This window comes from Natrix helvetica (genome assembly GCF_964273705.1).
Source record: "Natrix helvetica genome assembly, chromosome: 2".
Lineage (NCBI taxonomy): Eukaryota > Metazoa > Chordata > Lepidosauria > Squamata > Natricidae > Natrix > Natrix helvetica.
The window spans coordinates 44,749,696-44,775,900 of NC_138552.1; the positions used below are offsets into that span (position 1 = coordinate 44,749,696).

Below are 26,205 nucleotides of genomic sequence, written 5' to 3' on the forward strand. Positions count from 1 at the left end.
GGTGGTACCGTCTTGCCCTGGTGCTGTTAGGCCAGTTTGATACAAGCCCTCAACTACCGACTGACAGTGGACGGTGAAACTTTGTGCCCCACGGAACCTGGTTGAAAACAGATGAGAAGGATTCGGAGCATTGGAATTCCTTTGTTCTCTTGATATAGCAGCAAACCATTCTCCGAACGTCGAGCTTGTGCCAAGTTCGTTCCTTGGGATGCTGAGGGTGAGGGCAGAAGTTAGGAAGTACCACTTCCTCCAATCTATGGAACAGAGTGTTAATCTTTGGCATAAAAGCTGGATCTAGCCGGAGGGTGACCCAGTCAGCGTGAAAAACACATAAGTCCTCACGGACAGAAAGAGCAGCTAACTCTAACACCCTCCTTGCTGATGTAATTGCTACAAGAAAGGCTGTATTCAGAGTTAGGTGACGAAGACCGATGGAACGTATAGGTTCAAATGGTGTCTTGGTCAGGGCCCTCAGAACAAGCAGGAGGTCCCAGGTAGGGAACCTGTGTACCTTAGGAGGGCACAGATTGGAGGCTCCCTTGAGGAAACTCCTGGTCTGAGGATGCTGCCCTAAGGAAACAGCTGACTGTCTAGCAAGAATGGTAGAAAGTGCTGCCACTTGCCGGTTGAGGGTGTTGGGAGACAGGCCCTTATCCAACCCTGCCTGCAAGAAGTCCAGCAGCTGTGGTATGGATGCCAAAGTGGGCACTATGTCTAGTGTCCTACACCAGGAAGCGAATGCCGCCCAAGTGGCATCATAAATCCGAGTCGTAGATGGACGTTGGGATGCCTGGATGGTACAAATGACTTCATCAGATAGATTGTCTTTCCTCAGGAAGTCCCCCTCAAGTGCCAGACGGCCAGTTGGAGCCAGCTGGGATCCGGATGCACTATGACCTCCTGACTGAGGTAGAGTAGCTCCTGAGGTATCTTCCATGGTCTGCAAATGGAGAGACTGACAAGGTCCGCATACCACGATCTCCTGGGCCAGTGAGGTGCTACTAGGAGAACCTCTGCTTCCTCCGACAAGATTTTCCGAACCAGCTGTGGGATGAGGGCCAGCAGCGGGAAAGCATACAAAAGGCCCCTGGGTCAGTGGCATCTCAGAGCGTCCATTCTCTCTGCTTGCGGGGTGACATATCTCAAGAAAAACCTCGGAATTTGCGAGTTGGCTGGACTGACGATCAGATCGACCACCGGCAGTCCGAACTTGATGATCAGTTGATGGAAGATCGCCGGGTGAAGACGCCACTCTGCATTGTCGATGGTTGTCCAACTTAGACAGTCCGCTCTCATATTGTCACTCCCGAGATGTGGTCTGCCCGCAAGGAGGTCAGATGGCGCTCCGTCCACCGTCCCAAGGCCTCCGCCTCCCCCATCAGGGCCCTGGACTTTGTGCCCCCCTGGGGGTTGATGTGGGCCTTTGTCGCTATATCGTCCATGAGCACTAAGACATGGCAACCCACAATGTCCCGTCGAAAGTGGAGTAAGGCTAGTATGACAGCCCTTAATTCTAGCCAGTTTATGTTGTGGGCTGCCTCTCTGCGTGACCACTTGCCTTGAGTCACCTGCTCCTGGAAGTGGGTGCCCCATCCCTGTAGACTTGCATCTGTTGTAACCACCAGACGGTTTGGCTCCTGGAAGAGGCAACCTCTCATCACTGCACTGGATTCCCACCACCGGAGGGACTGTCTGACCTTTGGAGGTAGTCTGACCCGTCTGGGAGTTTCTGGCTTTTGCTCGCTGGATGGGCAGGAGGAACCATTGCAGCTCCCTCACGTGAAGCTGTGCCCAAGGAACGATGTTTATGCGCGAGATCAAGAGTCCCAGGAGTTGTGATAGGGACATAATGGACGTGAACTGTTTCACTCTCGCCTCCCGCACACGGCTGATGATGTTGTGTCTGCGGTCCGGTGACAGGAACACTTGACAACGGACGGAGTCTATTAGTGCTCCTAGATGAAGGATGCAGAGCGCAGGAGTCAGCTGACTCTTTTTTCAGTTCACCGAGAACCCGTGTTTCTGCAAGGTGGAGATGGTGACCTGCACGTCTCTGAGCGCCTGGTTGGTGGATGCTGATTGTATCAAGATGTCGTCTAGGTAACAGAGAAGATGTATTGGGTGTGAGCGCAGATGGGCTGCTACAACCGCCAATATCTTCATGAAAGTCCTCAGTGCTGATGAAAGTCCTCACGGCAGGGCTCTGTATTGGTAGTGCTTGCCATCGTAATGGAACTTGAGGAACTTCCTGTGGGATCTGTGTACCGGAATGTGCAGATAAGCCTCCTTCAGGTCGATGGAGGTCAACCTGTCCCCTCACCTGATGCAACCCAGGATGGACTGTAAGGATTGCATCTTGAAATGCTTGTAGTCTAGATGCCGATTTAGGTTTTTGAGGTCCAAAATGGCCCTCCACCCCCGGAGCTTTTGGGGATAAGGAAAAGAATGGAGTAAAAACCCCTTTTTTCCTGCTCTACGGGAACTGGTTCTATGGCATTTATCTGGAGGAGATGTAAGATCTCCGCCTGCATGCGTTGTCTTTTGGGGAGGGAGGAGGGAACTGGTTCGCGAGGGGGGGGGAGGAATTCCAAGGTCAGGCCCTGCCTGATTGTGTTCAGAACCCAGGCGTCCATTGTGATCAACTTCCATTGGGCGGCGTAAAGTTGGAGACAGCAGGCTATGGGAGGATCCCATTGGTGGTCACTTGGACCTACAGTAGGAGCGGTTGTTTGAACCGCCACAAAAGGGGCATCGGAAGGACTGCTGCTGTCTACCCTTATCTTTGAAAGATGACCTATCCTGGCTACACTCATTGCCCTGGGGGTAGGGTCTCTGATAGGTGGGACCTGCACCCGAGTTGTCATTTCCCCAAAAGGACTGCTTCCAAAAAAAGAAAATGTTCTTCCTGTCAGCCTTCCGGGCAGTAGGCGGAAGCACCTTCTGTTTATCCTTGGTCTCGATTAGGAATTTGTCTAATGTGTCACCAAACAATTGTCCTTCCTTAAGGGAGCAGAAGCAAGCTTCCATTTCAATTTCATGTCTGCCTGCCAGTGACGAAGCCACAACAGACGTCATGAGGTCAAATTTGAAGCCAGAACCAGAGATGCAAATTTTGCAGCACTGAGTGAAGCATCAGCCGAATACTCCACAGCTGCTATAATTTTGTTAAGGTCATGCATCCATCTGGAATCCTCTGAGGGGGGATTCGCTCTCAACTGCCTCAGCCAAAGCAGTGAAGTTCTAGCAAAGAACAAAGCTGCTGTAGAAGCTTTAATGGACCAGGCGTGTTATCTCAGCCTTTTTGTCCTCGGCCTTGAGCCCCTCAAGGAGGTCAGCCGGTAGGATGGAATTAGAAGTGAGAGATATCACTGGAGCCTCCACCTGTGGAAGTTTCAAGATATCTTCCAAATTATTCTGCACAGAATAGAGATGTTTGTCAGCCCCACTAGGGTTGGTCAGTGATCCAGGCTGCACCCACTGGCACTGGATCATGTTCACAAACAGCTCAGGCACAGAAACCAGGTCCTGCGCAGGAGCGGTTCCTTTGAATAGTCCCTGTTTAGGATCCTGGGTCCCAGAGGGGTCTGGAGCTCCCTGAATGGGGATACCTTCCTGGGTGGAGGCCTTTGCCTTGTGGAATGTTGCTTTAAAAAGGGAAGGCCTGAATAATCCAGTGAAGGCAGGTTTATCTGGGATAGGAGTCTCGTCTTCTGAGAACTCCAGTTCCCCAATGTTATCCTCCTCTAATACAGACTCCTCCTTGGCAATGGAGGTGCCTGGGGAATGAGGTCCCTGAGTTTGCCCACTCTGGCCAGGCTTGTGAATAGATTTGGCAGAGGAGTTTCTGGCAGTCTGCTTCTTTCTAGTCATTCCAGAAGCAATGCCCCTCTCAATGGCCTGCTCAATAACCTTCTGCATTTCAACAGACAGATTGGGCCCCCGGTCATCAGCAGGCCAGGGTCTGCTTGCCCTCCCCCTGTCTGAATCCCCTAAGGGACCAGGATCCTCCTCCACCATGGCAGACTCAAAGGGACAGGATTCCTCAATCATTGAGGACGAATCCAGATAACCCAGAGAGGCTGCAGGAGAGGGAGCCTGGGATTCCTCATCCTCCAATGAAGGAGATATGGCCCTTGGTGGAGGCGGCTGGGAGGGAGGATCCTGCCCCTGAGCTAAGGGATTTGGATCACAAGAAGGTTGCCCAGAGGATAGGGATAGCCTTCGGGCCCTTTCAAGAGTCTTCTCTAGGGCTTTATGTCTGCGGGCCTCAGGTCTAGATAGGGCCTTGCCACCTCTGGGATTAGGGATCCCCTTTCCCTTGGTGCCCTTACTGCCCTGTTCCACCACAGGAGGGTCTAGCCTACTGCGTCTTGGTGAGGAGGCAGGATGTTCCTCTTGCGCCCTCTTGCCACTGTCAGCCATGATGATCTTCAACTGGAACAAAGCCAGACTCTCACGGCCCTTCAGGGAGACTCTGCAGGCAGTAGGCTGGCACCGCCATGAGCTGGGAGCTGCTATGCGCTGCGCAGATATGTCTGTGGGACAGGAGTATGACCAGGCGGCAAAAACTTTCCTAGGCCGCAATAGAGATGGTCCAGAGGGAGGAGGCCTTGCCGGAGCCCCGAACGAAGGCCAGAAACTCCCTCGTGGCAATTTGCAGGCTGGGAGGAAAAGCGCAGCAACTCCAAATGGCCAGCAGAGAAAAGCGCATGAAAAGCACTTTCAAAATGGCCACCACGCTTTTCGGACGCTCAGGGAACTGTCAGGTATAAACCGGAGCCTCCGCCGAGGACTCCGGCAGCCGCAGATGAAGAAGAAGACTGCCGGGGGAAAAGGAAGCCTCCTACCTTCCCCCACGTTCGCCAGCAGCCGATGGACAAACGCCCTGACAATCGCAGGCTCCATAGCAATGAGGAGCCTGGAAGTCCAAAAGCCTCACCAGTGATTTTTAAAACGGCTCAAAGTTTACCTAACACTATTTCTCAGCAAACGACAAAAATAAGAAAAAGCTAAGCTAACTAACGGAGAGTCCCAGTCTATTCGCACAAGAACGGAGGAGCTCCTCAAAACGTGTCTCAATTGGGCTGGACTGAATTTTTGAACTGAACCTCAATGAGGAGAGGAGGCGTGGCTAAGAATTTCAACTCAGTCCTTGGGCGAATAGACTGAATTTAAACCATGCTTGGACTCTCCAAGCAGCACACAGGAGAAATGAAGCTTTTCAAGGAAAAAGCCTTTAAGAAATCCCAGGTGCCATTTAATCTAGAATGCTTATTTACATATGCAAATCATCACAACTTGTAAATCACTAAGTGAAAAAGGTTCTATTGTAACAACATGCTTAATGATTGAGTGTCAAAAAAACCACTAAAGTTTAGGAAGAGCCGCCCCCTATTTTGTCAAAAATACAATAAAACTTTAGAAACAACATCTGAACCATACCCAGACTTCAAAAAAAAATTGAAATAGAATATGAACAATGCCATGCTCAATAATCAGCATTCCTGTTTTGGAAAATGCTGAATGTCTTTGGCTATGTAAATGCTGAATTTTGGTCAAGAAGGCTGGCCCTTTCATCCAAAATGTTCATACAATTCTCAAGGAAATTGTATTTAACTACAAAGACTTTATTTCCAGTTAACTTACTGATGAAGAGACAAGAAAACCGATGTGAACATTTTACAGAAGTCAGTAAAATACACTATTTGATTAGTATTTTATCAGTCAGAAAAGAACAATCATATTCTTTAACTATTAGGTAATATTTTATGTTCCCCAATAGCAAGGCTAAGCAAAGTACAATATGTCAATTTTTTAAAAGATTTATCAATATTTTCTTTTCCTCTATCCTCTTACTGTATATTATGGCACTCTACTAATAAAAGGTATTTCTGTCTGGAAGAATAAAAAAAAAGTCTATAGCTTGAAGGCTTCAAAATGAATTAGAGCCAAACTGGTCACTATCATAACGTTATTTATTGATTGTGGCAAAACATGCCTCAGTTCTCTGAGGAATGGAAACTGGCTATCAAGAGCATGTGTAACAGGATGTTAGATGTATTATTTGTGCAAGTATTTATGAATCAATAGTAACAGTTAAAAAAAAAGTAATATCCATTGGATTTAAGTTTAGAACCAGGCATGTTATGTCCTAGTCTCAAAGGAAACGCTGAAACTTGGTCTCTGAGACCATGTACTTGGTTTCATGCAACCTAAAAGAAAAAATATCTTTTCCTGCACTGCAACAGATGAGGTCCATAAGAACTGTATACATAATGTACAACATATAATTGAGAAGGAAAGTCACATGTTCTTTTAAAGATGGTATAGATCTGGTCTGATACATTTGGCTAATATTGGTATAATTTTGTTTTACACATAATTCTTGTTATATTTTTATACTTTATCTCAAGTTTCTAGGATTTATATTTTTCTGGTTTTTTAATTTATCTTTCTTTCGGTAGGTTCAATTTTTAAACTTTTCCTTTTCAGAAGTGTTCTATCTGTTCTGCCTTTGTTTAAATGACTGCAGATACAAGACTTAGTTGCCTAACCCCTATATGCAGTGTAAACAGCTGAGTCAATTACTGCCAGATGATTCACACGTATTAATACATACTAAGGAATTAAGCTGTAAAAACTGAATATAAATTAACTAACTTACTAAAGTATTATCGTCCTTAATCAATGTTTGGACTTTGGGGCTTTATTATCATATTATAAATCAGCCATTAAACAAAGAGAGACAATTGTCACTCCTATTATAGGCTAAATGTATGTTAATCTTGAAGCATCACACTTACTTGTACAAATTCTCTAGTGGTGAAGTTAAAACAAGAGCAGCTGCAAGTAAGTTATTGCAGTATCTGTGGATATTATAAATACGAGGATTTCTGTCTTTATGTGGATCTAAAAGTTCTTGCATGGAACCACAAACTGACCACAGCATGTTTTCACAGGTCATCAAGATTGCTGTGACATCTGTTCTGTAAGAGGTAAAATAAAAACTCTGAAAATAATCTAGCAATATAATACAATCCATAATCATGACTTATTTGCCATATTACAAAATATATACTTTTTACTCTTAAAATTATCAGGATTCTTCGGCAAAAGTAAAGTAAATGGTTATAAGTAGCCCTTGACTTACAAACAATTGTTTAGTGACCAAAGTTACAACAGCACTGAAAAAAGTGGCTTCTGAGTCTGACTCTTTTTCTCATTTATTATGATCACTGGGATGCTACACAAATGCAGCGTCCCAGTGGTCACGTGATCAAAATTCAGATGTTTGGTAACTGGCAAAATTCACTGAACAACTGTCTTGCTTAGCAATGGAAATTTTGGGCTCAGTTGCGGTTGTAAGTTGAAGGCTATCTGTATAATAATATAGTAGAAGAGACCCAGCTTATGAAGCAATGTCCCCAGAAAAAAAAAAGAACTAGAATCATATTCAGACTTACTTCAAACAATTCACTCGCAAAATGTAATTAATATAGTCTCTAATATTTGCTCTACACACGTGGATCACCTCACTCCATAAAGATGAAAGCAATTTTCTTATACACAGGCTGAATTCTGGATCAGAATTATTATTTGCTACATTTATTAGGTAACATTTAGTTTTTACTGTAAAAACACATTCAACAATTTAACTTGCCTATTCTGTATATGCTGTCAGCTGAAGCTGTTGCAATGAATGCAATCAACACTTATTTACATTTAAAATCTGTTCAGTAATAAATGTCATTTCTTATCACTGCCTCTTAAAATTTTTCAAAGCCAATACTAAATATAAATGACACGTAATATTTATGGATTTCAGCTATAGATTTTAAATTATTTAATTCTAAGTTTGCTCTGCAATTTTAAGCAGTATTTAAAAGCAGTATTTAAAAGTATTTTCATATGCATTTTTTCCTTCTTCTATTTCCTTCTTCTTTCAATCTTATCTGTTTCCTCATAGAACACAGTACTATGTTAGGATGCCCACCTCTGGCTGCCACAAGAGTAACTTGCAATTAAAAGACAGTCAGACCATATACTTAGATGATGAACTGTATCTCACTGATATAACGGGCAAAGGCCTTATTTCAAAACAGCAAACATGAGAGCAAAAGTACATATCTGCAATCATCTCTTTAAAAAGACTGAGTGACTGTAATATGTACCCTGATACAGAAACATCTGCTGCTGCCTAGGATTGAACTCTCAACCTTCTGAGTAGGAAGCAAGTGTCTTCACCTCTAGGCCACCATGTTGCTCAGCTTTAGCATACAATAAGCATATATTTTTTTGGACTGCCTGGACTCCTGATTTCTTCCACTTGACAGGAGCTGGTACTGCTCACCTAATAGTGTTGCAATTTGGACAAACTGTGGGGTGCCCACAACTGCACATGTTGCTGCATTCTGGACCAGTTGCAGCTTTTGGATGATTTTCAAAGGCAGCTCTATTTTAATGTGCATTGCAATAATCCAGTTGGGAGGTGACTAAGGCATGAATGACTGAGTAAGATTTGGATAACTTCCATCCAATCTCCAGCTTTTGCTGTTTTGGGAAGGTTGCTGAAAGGGCAGAGGACTTCCAGCTGTAGCATGCCCTGGGTGAAGCAGTTTATCTGGACCTGTATTAATCAGGATTGAGGTCAGTAGTATTGCGACAACATTTGTTGCACTGTTTACCAGTTGGCTTCTAGATGCAATTCCAGATTCTTATTGCCCATAAAGCCCTTCGCATATCAAGGACCACTTATCTCTAGTTGCTGCCATCCAATATAATCAGACATAATGGGCATGCTCCACGTCCTTTCAATTAATCAATGTCATGTTATGGAAATGTACCTTCCCTGTTGTGGTGCCTGCTCTCTGGAATAGCATCCACCAGAGATCCATGCACCTCCTACTCTGATAGTGTTACAAAGGTTATTGAAAATGTAGCTTTACTCCTAGGCCTGGTTGAATGGTAGCTGCTAAGTCTCTATTTTTTTTAGGGTTTTTTTTTTGTATATATTTCTTTTTTTTTAATTCTTTATTTTTTAACAGTATCTAATGTTAAAGAATAAAACATAAACCACCCAGAGTCATCTCAAGTTGGGCACCCTAATTTAGTAAAATAGTAATAAAATAAAGTAAAATAACCTTCTGCCAAATGTATGGTCAAACATCTGGCTATTTGCCTTTATACGTTTTGATTTTAGCAAGATTTTAACGTGTTCTTTTTGTTTTTATCTTTAAATCAATTGCCTTTATTTTTTTATATAAATATGATTTTAATGTTATTTTAACTGTAACACTCCTCTTTCATTTCAAACAGCTGGTTTTTTTGTTAAGAATAAGCTAGTGTTGCTATCATCTCATTCAAAGTGCATAATTTTACTAAATTATTACCTTATTTGTGGCGTCCTTTTGTAACTGGGCTGGGCCTGAAAATATCTGCAAGCCAAAAGTGCTAATGATTCCTCCAGCACTTCTGTTAGAATCTCCTGAGCTAATATAGGAGATAGAACACTCCATAGGTCATGTTGAAGAGCACAGCAGAAATAATGCCACATATGGATAGAAAATGAGCATCTTTCTCCCTGGCAAAACAACCAAAGATTAAACAATAGAAATCTATCTTTCTCAATATCAGCTTGGAATCTTTCGATAAAATGCATTCAGACTGAAAAGAAACTGTTGAAGAACAAAAGATGCTGAGTTAAACTCCTCACAATATTTAAAACAGAGTTTGACTTTTAAAAACCCAACAACTTATGCTTAACTAGTTAGAAGTAAACACTTTTACATTAATCCAAACAGAAATTTGAACTACTATAAAACAATTTTTCCAGATTTAAAATGAAGATTGCCAGTACTAAATTTCTAGTCATTAAAATGCGTCCAAACACAAATTCTGCAGTGATGAAAGCAAATTTCCCTGTAAAATGTAGGAAGCTATCAGATAGTTGCTCCTATTTATGTTTTTGTTGCTGAGAATAATTTTCAGTGAACTTAATATAACTTTAGGTTCTCCAGTTTCCCTAAGCCACTTACCGTATTTTTCACACTAAAAGACGCACTTTCCCCACCCAAAAAGTGGGTGGAAATGCCTGTGCGTTTTATAGAGCAAATATTGTGTGGGGGATGGGAGTTGGTGCACCTGTCACCATTGCCACCACCTTTCACCGCTGCCACCGTTTGCCACCACCAGGGAACACTGGAGCCTTTGCTGCCACGCAGCTGATGGAGGAAGCGATCGGCAGCAAAGGCGATCGGCAGCAATAGGCGGCAGCAGCGATAAGAGGCAGTAATCCCCACCACCTAGAACTGCTGATTGGCAGTATTCCAGGAGACCGATCCAACCACCAATCAGCTGCTTGACAGCGAAGGCTCCAGCGTTCCCTGGCAGTGGCGGCAGCAGCAGCAGCAGCAGCAGCAGCTCAGCCCACTTGGTGGGCACAACAGAGCAGAACCCTGGCAAGCAATGTGTTGGGGCTGCAATAACATGCTGAAGCTGATCAGGCTGTTTGCTGTTTGCTGCAAGGACACTAGCCAGATGAATACCGGATGGATGCTGGGAGGCAGAGGCAGATTTGTTTTTCTTGTTTTCCTCCTCTAAAGCCAATGCGCATTTTATGGTCCGGTGCATCTTACAGTGCGAAAAATACGGTACTTCCAGATTATGGATTCCTATCCACTTCAATTATTGAATTAAGAATTAGCTGGTTCAGATAATTCATCTAGTTGGGGAAATGATTAATAAACAGTATGAAATTATACTTTTTGTAGATAAACATTTTTAGTGATGAAGTGCTTCAGGGATTGTTTTAATCAGTCACAATCTTAAAATATAAACTTAAATCCATAACATTTACAGCAAATTAGGATACAATTTGCTGTAATCTTAATTAAGTCCAATTACTCTGGACTACTCTCTTTTTAACTTAGTGACATTTATATTAGGAGCAGTGGAATCACACCTGACGCAGAGATATAACAGGATATTGGGAAATCAGAAGAAGCTTACTGGCCTTGTGTCTTAGAACTGACCATTGAACCATTGAAATAATGCAGACGGGCAATTGGATGAGTGGATACAATCTTAAAACTTCATTTTAAATCCATATTGTTTTACATCTGTTTTTCAAATCAGTCAAAAATAAAGAAAAATAAACCACATTTGTATAAAAATGAAGGATAGTAAAGTTACTTCCATACCTCATAAAAAGCTTTCTTGTCATCCCAGTAATGACTCTCGGCATCCTGTAAAATGCTTGTAATGCACACTTGTATACAATAGTTTGTAACTTGAAACTGAAGAATGCTGATCAGTTCCTTATATTGCTGGAGTAGTGCTAGAAATAAGGACCTGTTCAAGGGCAAAGATCATAGAGAACAATTTAAGAACACTGCTGTGAGACAGCAATTTACAATTCTACAAATAGTTTGCATTATTAAAAAAGCAATTATCCATTACTATTGATTCCACGTTAACTTTACAATCTAGTTTTCATTACATATGTTCTTTTGAAAATATATGTAATTTTACAAATCTATACTATTTATAAGGTTAGAAGAAGACTTAATAAAGAAAACATACTTAGCTAAATAATCAGATATTTATTTTGCTGTTATTAAAAGACATACTATTATTATACCTGATACCTCTAAACAACAGGATTATTAATATTCTGTATAATTCATTTTTATTCAGACTGACAAAATGTTAGTTTTACACTAATGTGAATTTAAAATTAAAATAGCCTTGTAACGGGGGGGGGGGAGAGAGAGAGAGAGAGAGAGAGAGAGGAGAGAGAGAAAGAGAATGAATGAGAATAACAGAATGACAGAGTTGTAGTGGACCTTGGAAATCGTCTAGTCCAGGGGTGTCAAACTCAATTTCATTGAGGGCCGCATCAGGGTTGTGTTTGATCTCAGGAGGCTGGGGTGGGTGACACCAGGGTGGGCATGACCTGCTTGACATAACTCACATTGGGGGTGCCTGTAGTGGGCCAAGCTCTGTCAGTGAAAATGGACTCCTGAGCTCCATTTTCAGCTGCGATGGCCTCCTGCAACCCTCTGCCAGCAAAAACGGAGGTCGGGAGAACCACCTGCAACTCTTTTGAGCTCTGTTATTGGCTACGACAGCTTCCTACAACCCTCTGCCAGGGAAAACAGAGCTTGCTCTATTTTCACTGGCAGAGGCACTGCGGGCTGGTCCTTCGCTGTTTCCAGGGCAGCACCACAGGACGGATCTAAGCACTCCATGGGCCGGATCTGGCGCCTGGGCCTTGAGTTTGACACCCCTTGTCTAGTCCAATTGCCTGCTGAGGGCAGAAAACCCTATAACAGTTCAGACAAATGGTTGTGTCCAATCTCTTTTTAAAAACTTCCACTGTTGGAAGCATTCACAACTTCTGGAGGCAAGTAGTTCCAATGATTAATTGTTCCCACTGTCAGGAAAATCCATGTCAATGTATGGATATAAGCATATACAGTATATAAACACACATTATCCATACATACCCTCCGGGGAGAGGGGGCGGTCTAGAAATTTAATAAATTATTATTATTATTAAACATATAAGTTATGGGATAATTTTTAACTTCAAATATATGGCATAAGTAATATAAGGTGCAAAAATATGAAAGGTTAAGCAAGGATAGGAAGTCATAAAGGCTAGTTATTACATCACTCCCTAGAGTCTGACACAACTGGACAGGGGAAACATTTACCTTTTACTAATAGCTAACTTAATTTTTTTTAATTATTAGCTTAAATTTTAACTAGTTACAAAATATAACTTCACCTTTTTAAAATAATAAATGAAAAGCTTTTTAAAAAAATCAGTATTCTTTTGTTAGTATCTTCCCTGACATAGGTGCTTTTTCTAGTCTTGGAAGATTTTAATTTCTCCTGTCATTTACTAAGTATTTAGACAGAACAACAAATCATCCAATTGTTTGCAAGAATGGGAATGAGAGCAAATATATTTATTATTGTAAGAATAAAAACGATTTGTGCTCCTTAATCTATTGGTCTAGAACAGGGGTATCAAACTCGATTTGAGGGCCACATTAGGGTTGTGTTCGAGCTTGGGGGGAAGGGTGGGCGTGGCCAGCTTGATGTCATTCATGTCAGGAGCGCATGTGGTGGCCCAAGCGCTCTGCCAGCAAAAACAGGCTCCAAGCTTGTTTTTGGCTGTGACAGCTTCCTGCAACCCTCTGCCAGTAAAAACGAAGCTTGGGAGGGTCGACTCACTGGTGGAGGTACTGCAGGCCAGTCCGCTGTTTCCAAGGTGGCTTTGCGGGCCGGATCTAAGTACCCTGCAGGCCAAATCTGGCCCCCGGGTCTTGAGTTGCCACTCCTGGTCTAGAAGAAATACTGAAATGTCATTAAATATATTATTGTTATAAAGCTGGTAGATTTTGTGACAGAAGATTTTTTTTAATTTTGAATGCTTTTATAGTAATATTAAATTTCCTGCAATTGAAATTCATTCATAATCATGTTGTGTTACAATAAATGCCTGTTTTAAAAATATCAGTAATCAGGTGGCATTTTTTTTTACTGCCTGAAGTCTTGGGGCCAAACTACGACTTCTAGGCTCATGACTCAGCATCCAATGAAAAAGACTGAGACAGGAAGATCATTTTATTTCAATGTATTCAGAACATTCTGATTAAAAGAGATTCCTCTCATTTAGAGGGAACCCCAAGACCCAGCTTTCAGTCCCTTTTATAGTTAACACATCAAAGGAAATTACAAAAGAAAAATTGATTGCATAACACAAAAGTGAGCCCTCCTTTGCATAGAAAACCAGTTAAATGGAGTTACGTCAGATGACATACCTTAATAGAAGTGACCTACAATATACCTCTCCTGCCAGATCTGATGGAATGGGTAGATGTAACTAGGAAGGGAGGTTCCTCAAATATCCCCCAAAGAATACTTCACATTTAAATATCAACCCTCAGTTTTAGCAGCAAATTAGGTCAAAATTTAGTCAGAATAAATCATGAAAGGAAGTTGAAAGAAAAGAAAATAATTAAAACAGGTTGTTATCACTGAAAAAAGACTTACGTTCCAGAGTCCACTTTCATTACATTTTGATACATTTTAAAACGCTGATATACATGTACTGCTGTGGAAAGAATGGTATATAAGTTCTGAAGTGGAGCTCTTGTAGGAACATCTTTACTTCTCTCTTCCAATCTGGTCAGGAGAGCTGTTGCCACTTTGCTGCAAGCCTCTATAAAGTTTGCTCTAATTTCCTGGAAAACCTCAACTGTGCATGCGAGAGCCAATGGGAGCAACATGTCAAGTACTTCCATGACGTCAGAACAAAACTAAGAAATATAAATGTTAGGATTCAGTTATTTTTAATTCCAAATATTTTCAATGATGCACAGGGCATGCTATGTATCATTGAAATGTATGCTTGTCATATAAAACAAATCAATTTTGAAATCATTTTATTTTCTGGTACTAAAAGGCACAGATGAAGTGCAAAGAAATATATCTTGTATTAAGCACATGTTAAAAAAACCTGTCACCTGTGACATTATTTTAATGGAAACATATCTAATCTGCAGTTGTATACATTAATTTCTAACCAATGACTGAACAGACAAAAACTAATTACACTCAAATAGGCAATATTCCAAGCTTATTACACAGGAAGACAACTCAAATTTAAGTAAGTCTCTCTCTCAAAGAAAGAGCTAATAAGGAAAATTGTATATTCAAACTCATACAAAAATCCTGCACATTAGTCAGCTTCTCTAAACTTGTAAAAAAAAAAAACATCTTCCACTTGAAACTAATCTTAGCAATTTCTCCTCCCCAAATGACTATATATGACACGTACATGTATGTGTGAGTATATATGTATGCCAGAACATATGCATCAGAATCTATACTCCATAAGGTCTGGGATAGGTGAAAATAATCTTCAGTGAATTAACAATTACTACTTAAAATTAATTGCATCTGCATATATCAACAATTTTCTCTTTTATTCATAAACTATTTTCAGACACACTGCTCTCCCACATCCCAACAGCAGTAGAAGAAAAACCCTGGCTATAGAACAGAGGGGTCAAACTCGCAGCCTGTGGGCTGGATGCATCATGCATTGGACATGACCATGCCTGGTTTAGCAAAGAGTGGGAAAGTCGTGATACGTCATGTGACGATGCCATGACAAACGCAAATTTGACACCCCGGCTATAGGAGGAAAAGGAAGCAGAAGGTTAGGAAGGGAAGAAAAGATAGAGACATAAATGAGGCAAGAGATAGGTAACTGGGCATTGAAAGAAATAAAGACAAATAAGATCTATTTAAATACCACAAAAGAATTAAATTCAACAGGCAAGCAGCCTTTATCAAAACAGGAATAATCTTCAAAGTCATGCAGCTTTTTAGCAGCATTTATAGTAGTATTCCTGACCCATATTTTTTTTGTCTCTGTGAATGATACTCCTCAATTTACATGTAGTTATTTGGGAAGGGGGAATCTACTGGTTAAATATCAGTGGTGGGATTCAAATTTTTTTTTACTACTGTTTCTGGGGCCATGGCTTGGTAGAGGAGTCATGTGACTGAGCGGGCATGGCCAACTTGACATCACTCATGGCAGTGGTGGGATTCAAATTTTTTCACTACTGGTTCTGTGGGCGTGGCTTGGTGGCCATGGCATGGCTTGGTGGCTATGGCAGGGAAAGGATACTGTAAAAGCTCTGTTCCCACCCCACTCCAGGGGAAGGTTACTGCAAAATCCCCATTTCCTCCTAATCAGCTGGGACTCGGGAGGCAGAGAATAGATGGGGGCGGGGCCAGTTAGAAGTGGTATTTACCAGTTCTCTGAACTACTCAAAATTTCCACTACCAGTTCTCCAGAACTGGTCAGAACCTGCTGAATATCACCTCTGGTAAATATGGTACATCTTTAAAATCTTAATTCACTCCATTCCAAGCAGAATCTATTACAATGATCAAGCCTAGACGAATCCGACTATCTAGACCCACGCCAGTCCGGCTTCCGACCCGGGCACAGCACTGAGACAGCCTTGGTCGCGTTGGTTGATGATCTCTGGAGGGCCAGAGATAGGGGTTGTTCCTCTATCCTGGTCCTATTAGACCTCTCGGCGGCTTTTGATACCATCGACCATGGTATCCTATTGCGCCGGTTGGAGGGGATGGGAGTCGGAGGCACCGTTTTGCGGTGGTTCGGCTCCTACCTCTCCGACCGGAAGCAATGTGTGTTGACAGGGGGGCAGAGGTCGTCCCTGAGGCCACTCACTTGTGGGGTGCCACAGGGGTCGGTCCTCTCGCCTCTCCTGTTCAACGCATATGTGAAGCCGCTGGGCGAGATCATCCGTGGTTTTGGGGTTGAGTACCATCTTTACGCTGATGATACTCAGCTGTATATTTCAACCCCAAACCACCCCAACGAGGCTGTCGAAGTGATGTCCCGGTGTTTGGAAGCTGTCGGGGTCTGGATGGGGGACAACAGACTCAAACTCAACCCCTCCAAGACTGAGTGGCTGTGGGTACCGGCGCCTCGGTTCAGCCAGCTGACTCCATCGCTGGCCATAGGGGGCGAACAGCTGTCCCCTGTGGAGCGGGCGCGCAATTTGGGCGTCCTCCTCGATGCCCGGCTGTCAATGGAGGACCATGTGGCAGCCGTGGCAAGGGGGGCGTTCCACCAGGTTCGCCTGGTGCGCCAATTGCGCCCCCTACTGGACCGGAGTGCCCTGCGCACGGTCACTCATGCGCTGGTGACGTCTCGCCTGGACTACTGCAATGCTCTCTACATGGGGCTTCCCTTGGGACGCATCCGGAGTCTGCAGCTAGTTCAGAACGCAGCCGCGCGGGTTATTATGGGAAGTACTCGTTACTCCCACGTAACACCTCTCCTGCGCGAGCTGCACTGGCTACCTGTGGCCTTTCGGGTGCGTTTCAAGGTACTGATTACCATCTTTAAAGCGCTCCATGGCATAGGACCTTGGTATCTGCAGGATCGCATCCTACCACACACGTCCCTGCGACCTATCCGCTCACACAGAGAGGGGCTCCTCCTGGTGCCGTCTGCTAGGCAATGCCAGCGGGCGACACCTAGGAGTAGATCCTTCTCTGTGATGGGCCCAACCCTCTGGAATGACTTCCCCCCAGACATTCGAACTACCACCGACCTCCGTTCCTTCCGGCAAAAGTTAAAGACTCACCTATTTCAATCAGCTGGCCTGGCACTTTCTTAGTTTTACCTCCCGGGGATTTATTCATTTTAATTGGGTTTGGGGTTTTAATAGGCTTTTAATGTACTATATTTATTATTCTATATACAGTCTTGCAACCTCCTCCACCTACGTATTTAATTATTTAACTGTTTTATGTATGTATTTTATAACGCATTTTAGTGACTGTACACCGCCCCGAGTCCCTTTCGGGAGAAGGGGCGGTCTATAAATACGAATAATAAATAAATAAATAAATAAATAAATAAGCAACTCCACCATACTCTAAAATGCTTACAATAATAATTTACAACTTACAACTTCAATTAATTGACTGTTAAATAAACAAGATCAATGATGGTATTTACAAGAATTATTGGTTTTATACTTCCAACAAATATAATATCCTAAAGAAACTCAAACCTCCATATTTTTGGATACATGCCTTTGAAATCTGCTTTGGTTGCTCTTTCTCATTGACAATTCTCCAGGAATCATTCATGTTTTGTACATTTACAAGGCACATCATATAATAAGTAGCTGAACACTGTTCACTTTGTTCATGTTCAAGAATTTTACCGGAAAAATCTTCAACTGCAATTATTAAACTGTGTGCTACTGAAGAGGACAGGTCTTTAAAAACATTTCTCCATCCAAACTCTAGCATGGTAGACTGAAATATAAATTTATACAATAAATATTTAATATACAAATGTGCAGTTTCAAATATCTATGACAGTTTTAAACATCTATCTGAATTATCTGAAAGGAAATGACAGCAACGAAAAATAGGCAATTACTTTTGTATTTTCCCTACCCATTACAAAATTTATTCTTGGGAACCTGACAGACGTCAAATCTCAATATTGTTCAGATAAATTTTGGACCTGGCTTGGAGAAGGAAAGGAAAAGCCAGAGTTAGTTTGGAATATAATATAATATGACAAATTTTTAAGATTGTCATTCCTAGGCCCCAAAATATGGTGCATGGAATTGAGGGGAGGCCCATTATTTTACCAAAGCTTTTACATGTTCATGCAAAGTGAGCAAACAATTCCCCTTTCCCATCAGCTTTAGATTGTGGTAGCACTTATACCAGAATTTTGTTTTCGTGCCAACCACAAGAAATATATACAATTGCCTTTTATATGTAGTAAGCTGTATAGACTGTGCAAATAGAAAATAACTATCCCAAATTAACAAAATAACATTCTTAAAGTCTTTTTTGTTCATTTCTTAAAAATCAACTAAAACATGGGAAAATATTTCTACATGTTTTAGTAGGGCTAAAATGGCTCATCAAAGTGTTCTATATTCTCAAAATTAATATTATCACTCAAGTTTAAATTAAATTAGTTATTGTGCTGATACTAACATCTACATATATCTGATTTGTAAAGAATATGTTAATAATCTATGCTGATGTGTACACAGGAAAACTATCTCTCAGAATTAAAGTATTTTTAATTTATATTTTACACACCTTTTTAACCTTAAGAATATGCTCAGGAAATTCGCTGGATTCATTTGCTCTACTGTCCCCTGTAAAAAGCTCCCCACAAGTATTTTTCAGAACTCCTGCAAAATATCAGTAAAAATTAAGATTAAATTTCTGAAAAAAAAGTTCTAACTTGCAATCTTTCTGAAATATAAATATGATCTATAAAGATGTCTTGAATTTAATTGAAATCTGTTAGCAAAACAAATACTAAAATGGCCTCTGCATACAGGAGAAGAGCCTGTTACCAGAAATTGCTAGTGATACAAAACACTTTTTCTGGCAATCCTTGATGTTTGAGACTAACTTTATCAATTTAGCTGGCACATTTCATATTTCCAGAATATTGGGGGAAATGTTTCCCTCACAAAACATGGATTTCAAGCTAGCACTCCCTTTCCTACTGCATGTCCCGATGTCCAAAGCAACATTTAGAACATGATTTTTTTTTTGTTGCTGTTTCTGGCTATTATTTATCTATCTGGCTTCTTGCTACAACTTACTTATCTAAGGATTTTGCAATCAATCATCTATCAACCAATTCACAGCAAACACATGTGGCAGGATATGAATGCTTACTGAACACTCAGAGGTAACAGAATCAGAAGTCATACTGAGTAGGCTCTTAAACAATAGATCTTGAGTGTCCCCAAACTGCTTCAATAGGAGATTCTATTGGTGTTTGGGAAGATATTGATGCTGAAGTTCTCTCCCCTCCATCCATACAATATAAATCCTCTATACAATTTGCACAAATGGAAACTGTTTCTTCTGCCCCCAACCACCACCACCCAATCTAATTCAAGATTTTCAGCAGGAACAGAAATGAAGAAAGAGTGAAAAGAAAACAAATGTAGAAAAGAGAGTCAGAAGAAAATGAATAGGAATGTCAGCTTTCCAGCATCATAAATTAATTATGCAAAATATTTTTTTCTGAAGAAATGGATCTCCCCTGCTTAAAAATAATTTCCACCTGGGGTAAAGAACATAAGGGATTTTTTTTCATAGAAATTTAAAATAAATGATTCTATTGCCCGATAAGGTTTGCAACTATATGTTTAATCTTCCAATATCTGTTTTTATCATTATTTGGCATTTAACTCAAAATTTCTTCCACAATAAAAAATATGAATATGATAATTTAGAAATAAGAAGACAATAAGCATCCAGGAAACATAAGAATTTAAAATGGGATCACTTGCTTGTAAACCTATATTCTTTGGTTTGATTATGTAGAAAAATTCCAGCAAGCCTATTAAACAATGTCTGATTGCTATGTTCTGAGTAAATGTTTTATTCCTCTATTACCATGTTATATATATATATGTCTGTCTGTCTGTCTGTCTGTCTGTCTTTGTATTTGTGTTACAACCCCTGGTATGCCCAAATATGGGAGGGAGTCTCCCTTTATTTATTTATCAGCACAAATACAACACAAATATATATATATATATATATATATATATATATATATATATATATATATATATATATATATATATATATATATATATATATATATATATATATATATATATATATATATATATATATATATATATATATATGCTGGTTTTGTTGTATTCGGGTCTTATCCCGTGTAAAGTTGAGATTGTCTTTGCAACGTTTCGGCAGGATCGCACCTGCCATCTTCAAGCGTGGGCTCAAAATGTGGGCTTTAGTGAATAAATAGTAAATAAATAATATATTTATTTATTTATCAGTGCAATTACAACATATATATATATATAAAACATATATATATAACATATATATATATATAACATATATATATATAACATATATATATAAGGCAGATATCTTAGCCACTAAGCCACAGGCTCTCCTCCTTATCAGCTGAGCCAGGGAAATAGGTATGTATTTGTGTTACAAATATGGAAGGGAGCTCACTACTCCTCCTTTCTGTCCTTCGGCTCATTACAGAGGACCATCCAGGCAGAAAACCATATTTTTATTTTTAATGTTGCCTTTTTATATTTGTGTTGTATTTGTGCTGATAAATAAATAAAGGGAGACTAGTATAGATCTATTTCAAGCTATTTAGCTCTCATCAGCTAGCCATACCCTTACTGGGATTTGAACCTGGGCTGTATACCAGGGGTTGTAACACAAATACATATATATGCATATATGTAGATTTCTTCTTAATCTACAAAGGAAAGACTACTGCAAATCTTTCTAGCTTCCTGAAGCAAAGCTTGAAAACTCGTCTTGAGAAATTGCCCAGGGTGGTTTCAAAGAGCTCCACTGGAAAAAGCTATTCTTGGAGCTCGTTATCAGATCTGTCTAAAGTTCACTTTTCTAAAACAAATGGGGGGAAAAGGTGAGAGGGAGATGAAAAGTATGTTAGATGTTTTTGAAAATCTTAACAAGAGACCTCTGAAATATCAGAGGAATGAGAAAGCCTACTAGAAAGGAGGAAAAACATTATTTGGTCCAATATCCCTCATTTTTAATACAGATGTTCTGCTTTACAGTATTCTTGATCTCTACTAAATGTTCCAAGTATCTTCAAAGGACCTTATCTCCAATTATAAAGATTTTACTGGATATAATAAAATATTCCAATAATTTAATTGCAATGTAAATTTAGGAGAACAATAGATTAACACATTTTTAAAAAAGCATTCTTCTTACTGGTGATCAAAACTGATTTACGAGTCATATTTTCTTTCATTATCTGCTAGTTCTAGGAAAGCAAAGTTAGGAAATCAAGACACACCCTTCCTTCCTTAGAAATATCTCCCAAATCTTTACCCAAACAAATATAAAATTTTGAGTGACACTTTCAAGATGAATTATTTTCACTTTATTGTTAATTCAATCAACTAGCTTAGTATTTGAGAAACGTTATTATTTTCTGAGGTTCATTGATTCATCTAATCAAGCATATTCATGTTTACATAACATCATATTTTTCAGATTAATTTTGATCTTGCGAAGTTGGAAGGTCTGAACTATTTTTTGTACTGTAGTCCCAGAGACTAGCTTTGTTGCCTTGCACGCGTTGGTGGGGAACGGGGCTGGAAAGCAGGTTAGTGATGTGGCTGCACTGGGATGGGGTGAGGGGATGAGGGTTTGGCATGGGTGGCATGGCTAAAGAGTCCTCAGGTAAGCCGCTGCAGGACGTGTGGGGCAACTCTGCACCCTCTGTCTTGCTTAGTCTTCCAACCCCACCACAATTTCACTTCATTTTTCTTTGTTCTTCGCCACTTCTCCTTGCTCGCCACCATAACGGAGCAGAAGACTGAGTGACACACCAGTGGTGGCTACAAAGTGAGGGGTGGGTACTCGAGTCAAAGCAAGGTGGGGGGGGTGTAGAGCTGCCCTCCACACTCTGCACTGGCTTACCTGAGCACCCTGCAGCCAGGCCATCAATATCCTGACAACCACCTCATCTTGCAGCAGCTCCAGCAGCCCCTTCCATGACCCCACATGCATAGTTGAGCCTCCTGAACTGAGCAGTGGCAAGCAAGGAGAAGTGGGCTGGCAAACACTTCTGGGGGCCTGGACAGTGTTTCTGGAGTCGCCACCACAAGGCCAGGCAGTTGTCAGGATGTTGATGGCCTGGCTGCGGAGCTCTCAGGTAAACCGGTACAAGACATGGGGGACAGCTCTGCACCCTATCACCTCGTTTCGTCCTTAATCCTTACTCAGCTGTACATTTCAACCCCAAACCACCCCAACGAGGCTGTCGAAGTGATGTCCCGGTGTTTGGAAGCCGTCGGGGTCTGGATGGGGGACAACAGACTCAAACTCAACCCCTCCAAGACTGAGTGGCTGTGGCTACCGGCACCTCGGTTCAGCCAGCTGATACCATCGCTGGCCATAGGGGGCGAACAACTGTCCCCTGTGGAACGGGCGCGCAATTTGGGCATCCTCCTTGATGCCCGGCTGTCAATGGATGACCATGTGGCAGCCGTGGCAAGGGGGGCGTTCCACCAGGTTCGCCTGGTGCGCCAATTGCGCCCCCTACTGGACCGGAGTGCCCTACGCACGGTCACTCACACGCTGGTGACGTCTCGCCTGGACTACTGCAATGCCCTCTACATGGGGCTCCCCTTGGGACGCATCCGGAGACTACAGCTAGTCCAGAACGCAGCCGCGCGGGCCATCATGGGGAGTGCACGATACTCCCGCGTAACACCCCTCCTGCGCGAGCTGCACTGGCTGCCTGTGGCCTTTCGGGTGCGTTTCAAGGTATTGATTACCATCTTTAAAGCGCTCCATGGCATAGGACCTAGTTATCTGCAGGATCGCATCCTACACACACGTCCCTACGACCAATTCGCTCTCACAGGGAGGGACTCCTCCTGGTGCCGTCCACCAGGCAATGCCAGCGGGTGACACCTAGGAGTAGGTCCTTCTCTGTGATGGGCCCAACCCTCTGGAATGACCTCCCCCCCGACATCAGAACCACCACTGACCTCCGTTCCTTCCGTCGAAAACTAAAGACTCACCTGTTTCAATTAGCTGGCCTGGCACACTCTTAGTCTTACCTCCCGGGGATATATTTTAATTGGGTTTGGGTATTTTAATTGGGATGTTTTAGGGCTTTTATACTATATTTATTTCTTTGTACAGTCTCACCTCCTCCACTCAAATGCTCAAGTATTTAATTGTTTACATATTATTTATATTGTTATTTATGTATTTTATCTGTGTTTCATTGACTGTACACCACCCCGAGTCCCTTTTTGGGAGAGGGGGCAGTCTATAAATCCAAATAAATAAATAAATCCCCCCACTGCCTCTTTTCATCCTCCATCCCCCCACCACCTATTTTTATCCTTCACCACCACCCCACTCCTGCCCTAGCTTGATTTTTACGGCTGCACATCACCCCAATTTGTACAACCAGAAGATGGGCGGGGCTTAACTAGGCCTTATTTTAGGGGTGGGCTTATTTTAGGTGCATGTGTGGAAAATTGAACTAGGGCTTGTTTTCGGGGTAGGTCGTATTTTCCAGGAAACAGTGTGTGTGTGTGTATGTATCAGGGTAGCAAACAAGCCAATAATCCCTTTTCCTACTTTTCCAACAACAACCCTATGAGGTATGTTGGGCAGAGAGAGAATAGCTTGACCAGTCACCTCCATTTTTTTCATGCCCAAGACAGACTAGAACTCAAAGTCTCCTGATTTCTAGGCCAACAGCATAACCACTTTAATCTTTCTGTTGTAAAAGTTGTTCATATTTTTATTAGTTTAATATTTGATATTTCACATGAATGTAGCCTATAGTTTTAGAACTACTCTAGAGATATAAATATACAGAAGTCAAATAAACAGTTTGAAATAATGTTTTGACTGTTATTCTCCTACACTAAATATTAATACAACAGAACTGAAGTAGACATTTCAAATTATAGAGTTATTAAATAAATTTATTTTTTATTAAGCTAAAAATATGATTTCATATATTTTTTCATATTTTTATGCATATCATATGTCTTATAATGCTATCATTTGTTGTTGGGATTACCGTCAGAGAGCATTAGTAGCTTGAGCTGTAACTGTTATTTTCATCTATCTAAATTGACTTTCACTGCTTTCCACTGTGCAAGCTGTCAAAGAACTTGTCCTAATGGTAGCTCCAAACAGTGTACACTAAGTGTCTCTCTTTTCTTCAAAGTTCTCTCTCTTTCTTTCTGGTTCATAAGTAACTTCTTACCAAAAGAGAATCTGCAGAAGAGGTTACATCGAAGTTATAACACTATGGAAACATATGAAGAAAAGCCCGGGTGGTCACCTTGTAGATTTCCAACATGGAAGCCTTCGACCTCTCCGCCCAAGCAGCAGCTACAGTTCTAGTGTAATGAGCTTTACAAACCCTGGGAGCACTTTAGCCTTAACTATGTACACCTTCCTAATACAGTTCCATAATCATCCAGCTAAGGAAATCTTGAAAGTTATCTGACCCCTCTTAAGACCTCTAAGACTACAAACAATCTGCCAGATCTGACATCTTTGATTTTTTTTAAAATAAACCCTAAGTGTTCTTCTTACATCCAATTTATGCAGCCATTGCTCTCTGTCATCACTTGATCTAGAGAAAAATGATGGCCAAGGAAACTTCTGGTGTAGCTAAAAGCCAGGCATTACTTTAGCAAAACTAAAATAAAAGATAAGTAACTTTTAAAAGAACATTTCAGGTTTTTAAATGAAATTTTACAAACATTTTGTACACCAAACCAAAAATATTAACACAATAATCCAAACAGAGAGCAGCTAAATAATATCAGTTTCTTTTTATTTTTTGATAAATTAAGTGGCAATACAAAGCAAAATGAAGTACAGTGAGGCAATTCCTTAAAGATGACAGATATGAAAAGGTTCCCTGAACATTCTTCCTTAACCCAATGATCCTTATTACCAATAGGAAGACAGAGTTATGTGTATTATACTATCTGTCTGTTGACTGATACCTATAAAAATAGCCTGCTACCTTTCAGTTTTGGCAAATGGCATTACCCCATCACCAATATTAATGTAAAATTTATCTGTCAATCCAATTTATTTGATACTAATGTCATGGAAGTTTTGGCCAAAGAAAGAGCACAACACTGAGGATAAATTGCCAGGCTTTATTCAATGATCATCAGGTACCTGCTTTCGAAAAAAGATGCTTGAACAGTAGAAAGACAGTGATTCTTTTATACTTTGGGACTGAGAAATGGGAATTCTAAAAAATCTGATTCATGAACACAGTTTGAGCAATGAGATAACTGTTTAAACAGAGAGAAATAGTATTCTTTTATTGTAAAGCAAAGCCATGACAAGACAGCCTAGCTAAGGATTCCAGTGTTGATGGAATATTGAAACCAGACCTAGTTACTTGCGGGATCGTATTCTGCTCCATACATCCCTGCGACCAATTCGCTCGCACAGAGAGGGACTCCTCCAGGTGCCGTCCACCAGACAGTGTCGAGGGGCGGCGCCTAGGAGTAGAGCCTTCTCTGCGGCGGGCCCAGCCCTGTGGAATGACCTCCCCCCGGATATTAGGACTACGTCTGACCTCCGCTCCTTCCGAGTTAAGCTCAAGACCCACCTATTCCAAGTAGCTGGCCTGGCTCAACCATGATCTAACTATATCGCTCCTGACGGGTTTTTATTAGTGTAATTCAATTGAATTTATTTATTGGGGTTTTAAAATATTGTGACTTTTTAATTGTTTTTATCTATCAGCCTACCTCCTCCTTGTATACGTCTTATATACGTCTTTGTTATATGTATGTCCGGTCCAGATTTGTATTTGTATTTTGTATTTTATTTGTTTTATTGTACGCCGCCCCGAGTCCTTCGGGAGAGGGTGCGGCTAAGAAATAAATATTCTAGATTCTATTCTAGAAATAAACAAACGAATGGCATACTTGCATTTCTCATCTAGTAAACAAAGCTTCCTCATTGAGGTTGCTTCCTAGATGAACTTTTAGGTGAGATATTTTGCATTGTTTTTCTTCTAATAGG

The 26,205-nt window shown here is 41.2% G+C and overlaps 1 protein-coding gene across 1 annotated transcript in view; it reads right to left on the reverse strand.

The window, feature by feature from the left end:
- KIAA0825 overlaps positions 1–26,205 on the reverse strand; it is a 184,671-nt gene that overhangs the window by 131,790 nt on the left and 26,676 nt on the right. The window contains exons 6-11 of the mRNA XM_081940976.1: positions 18,703–18,797; positions 17,665–17,892; positions 14,065–14,330; positions 11,199–11,349; positions 9,390–9,580; positions 6,804–6,986 (exon numbers count right to left, since the gene is read on the reverse strand). Coding sequence (XP_081797102.1) covers positions 6,804–6,986; positions 9,390–9,580; positions 11,199–11,349; positions 14,065–14,330; positions 17,665–17,892; positions 18,703–18,797 — 1,114 coding nt within the window. The remainder of the gene's footprint in view (positions 1–6,803; positions 6,987–9,389; positions 9,581–11,198; positions 11,350–14,064; positions 14,331–17,664; positions 17,893–18,702; positions 18,798–26,205) is intronic.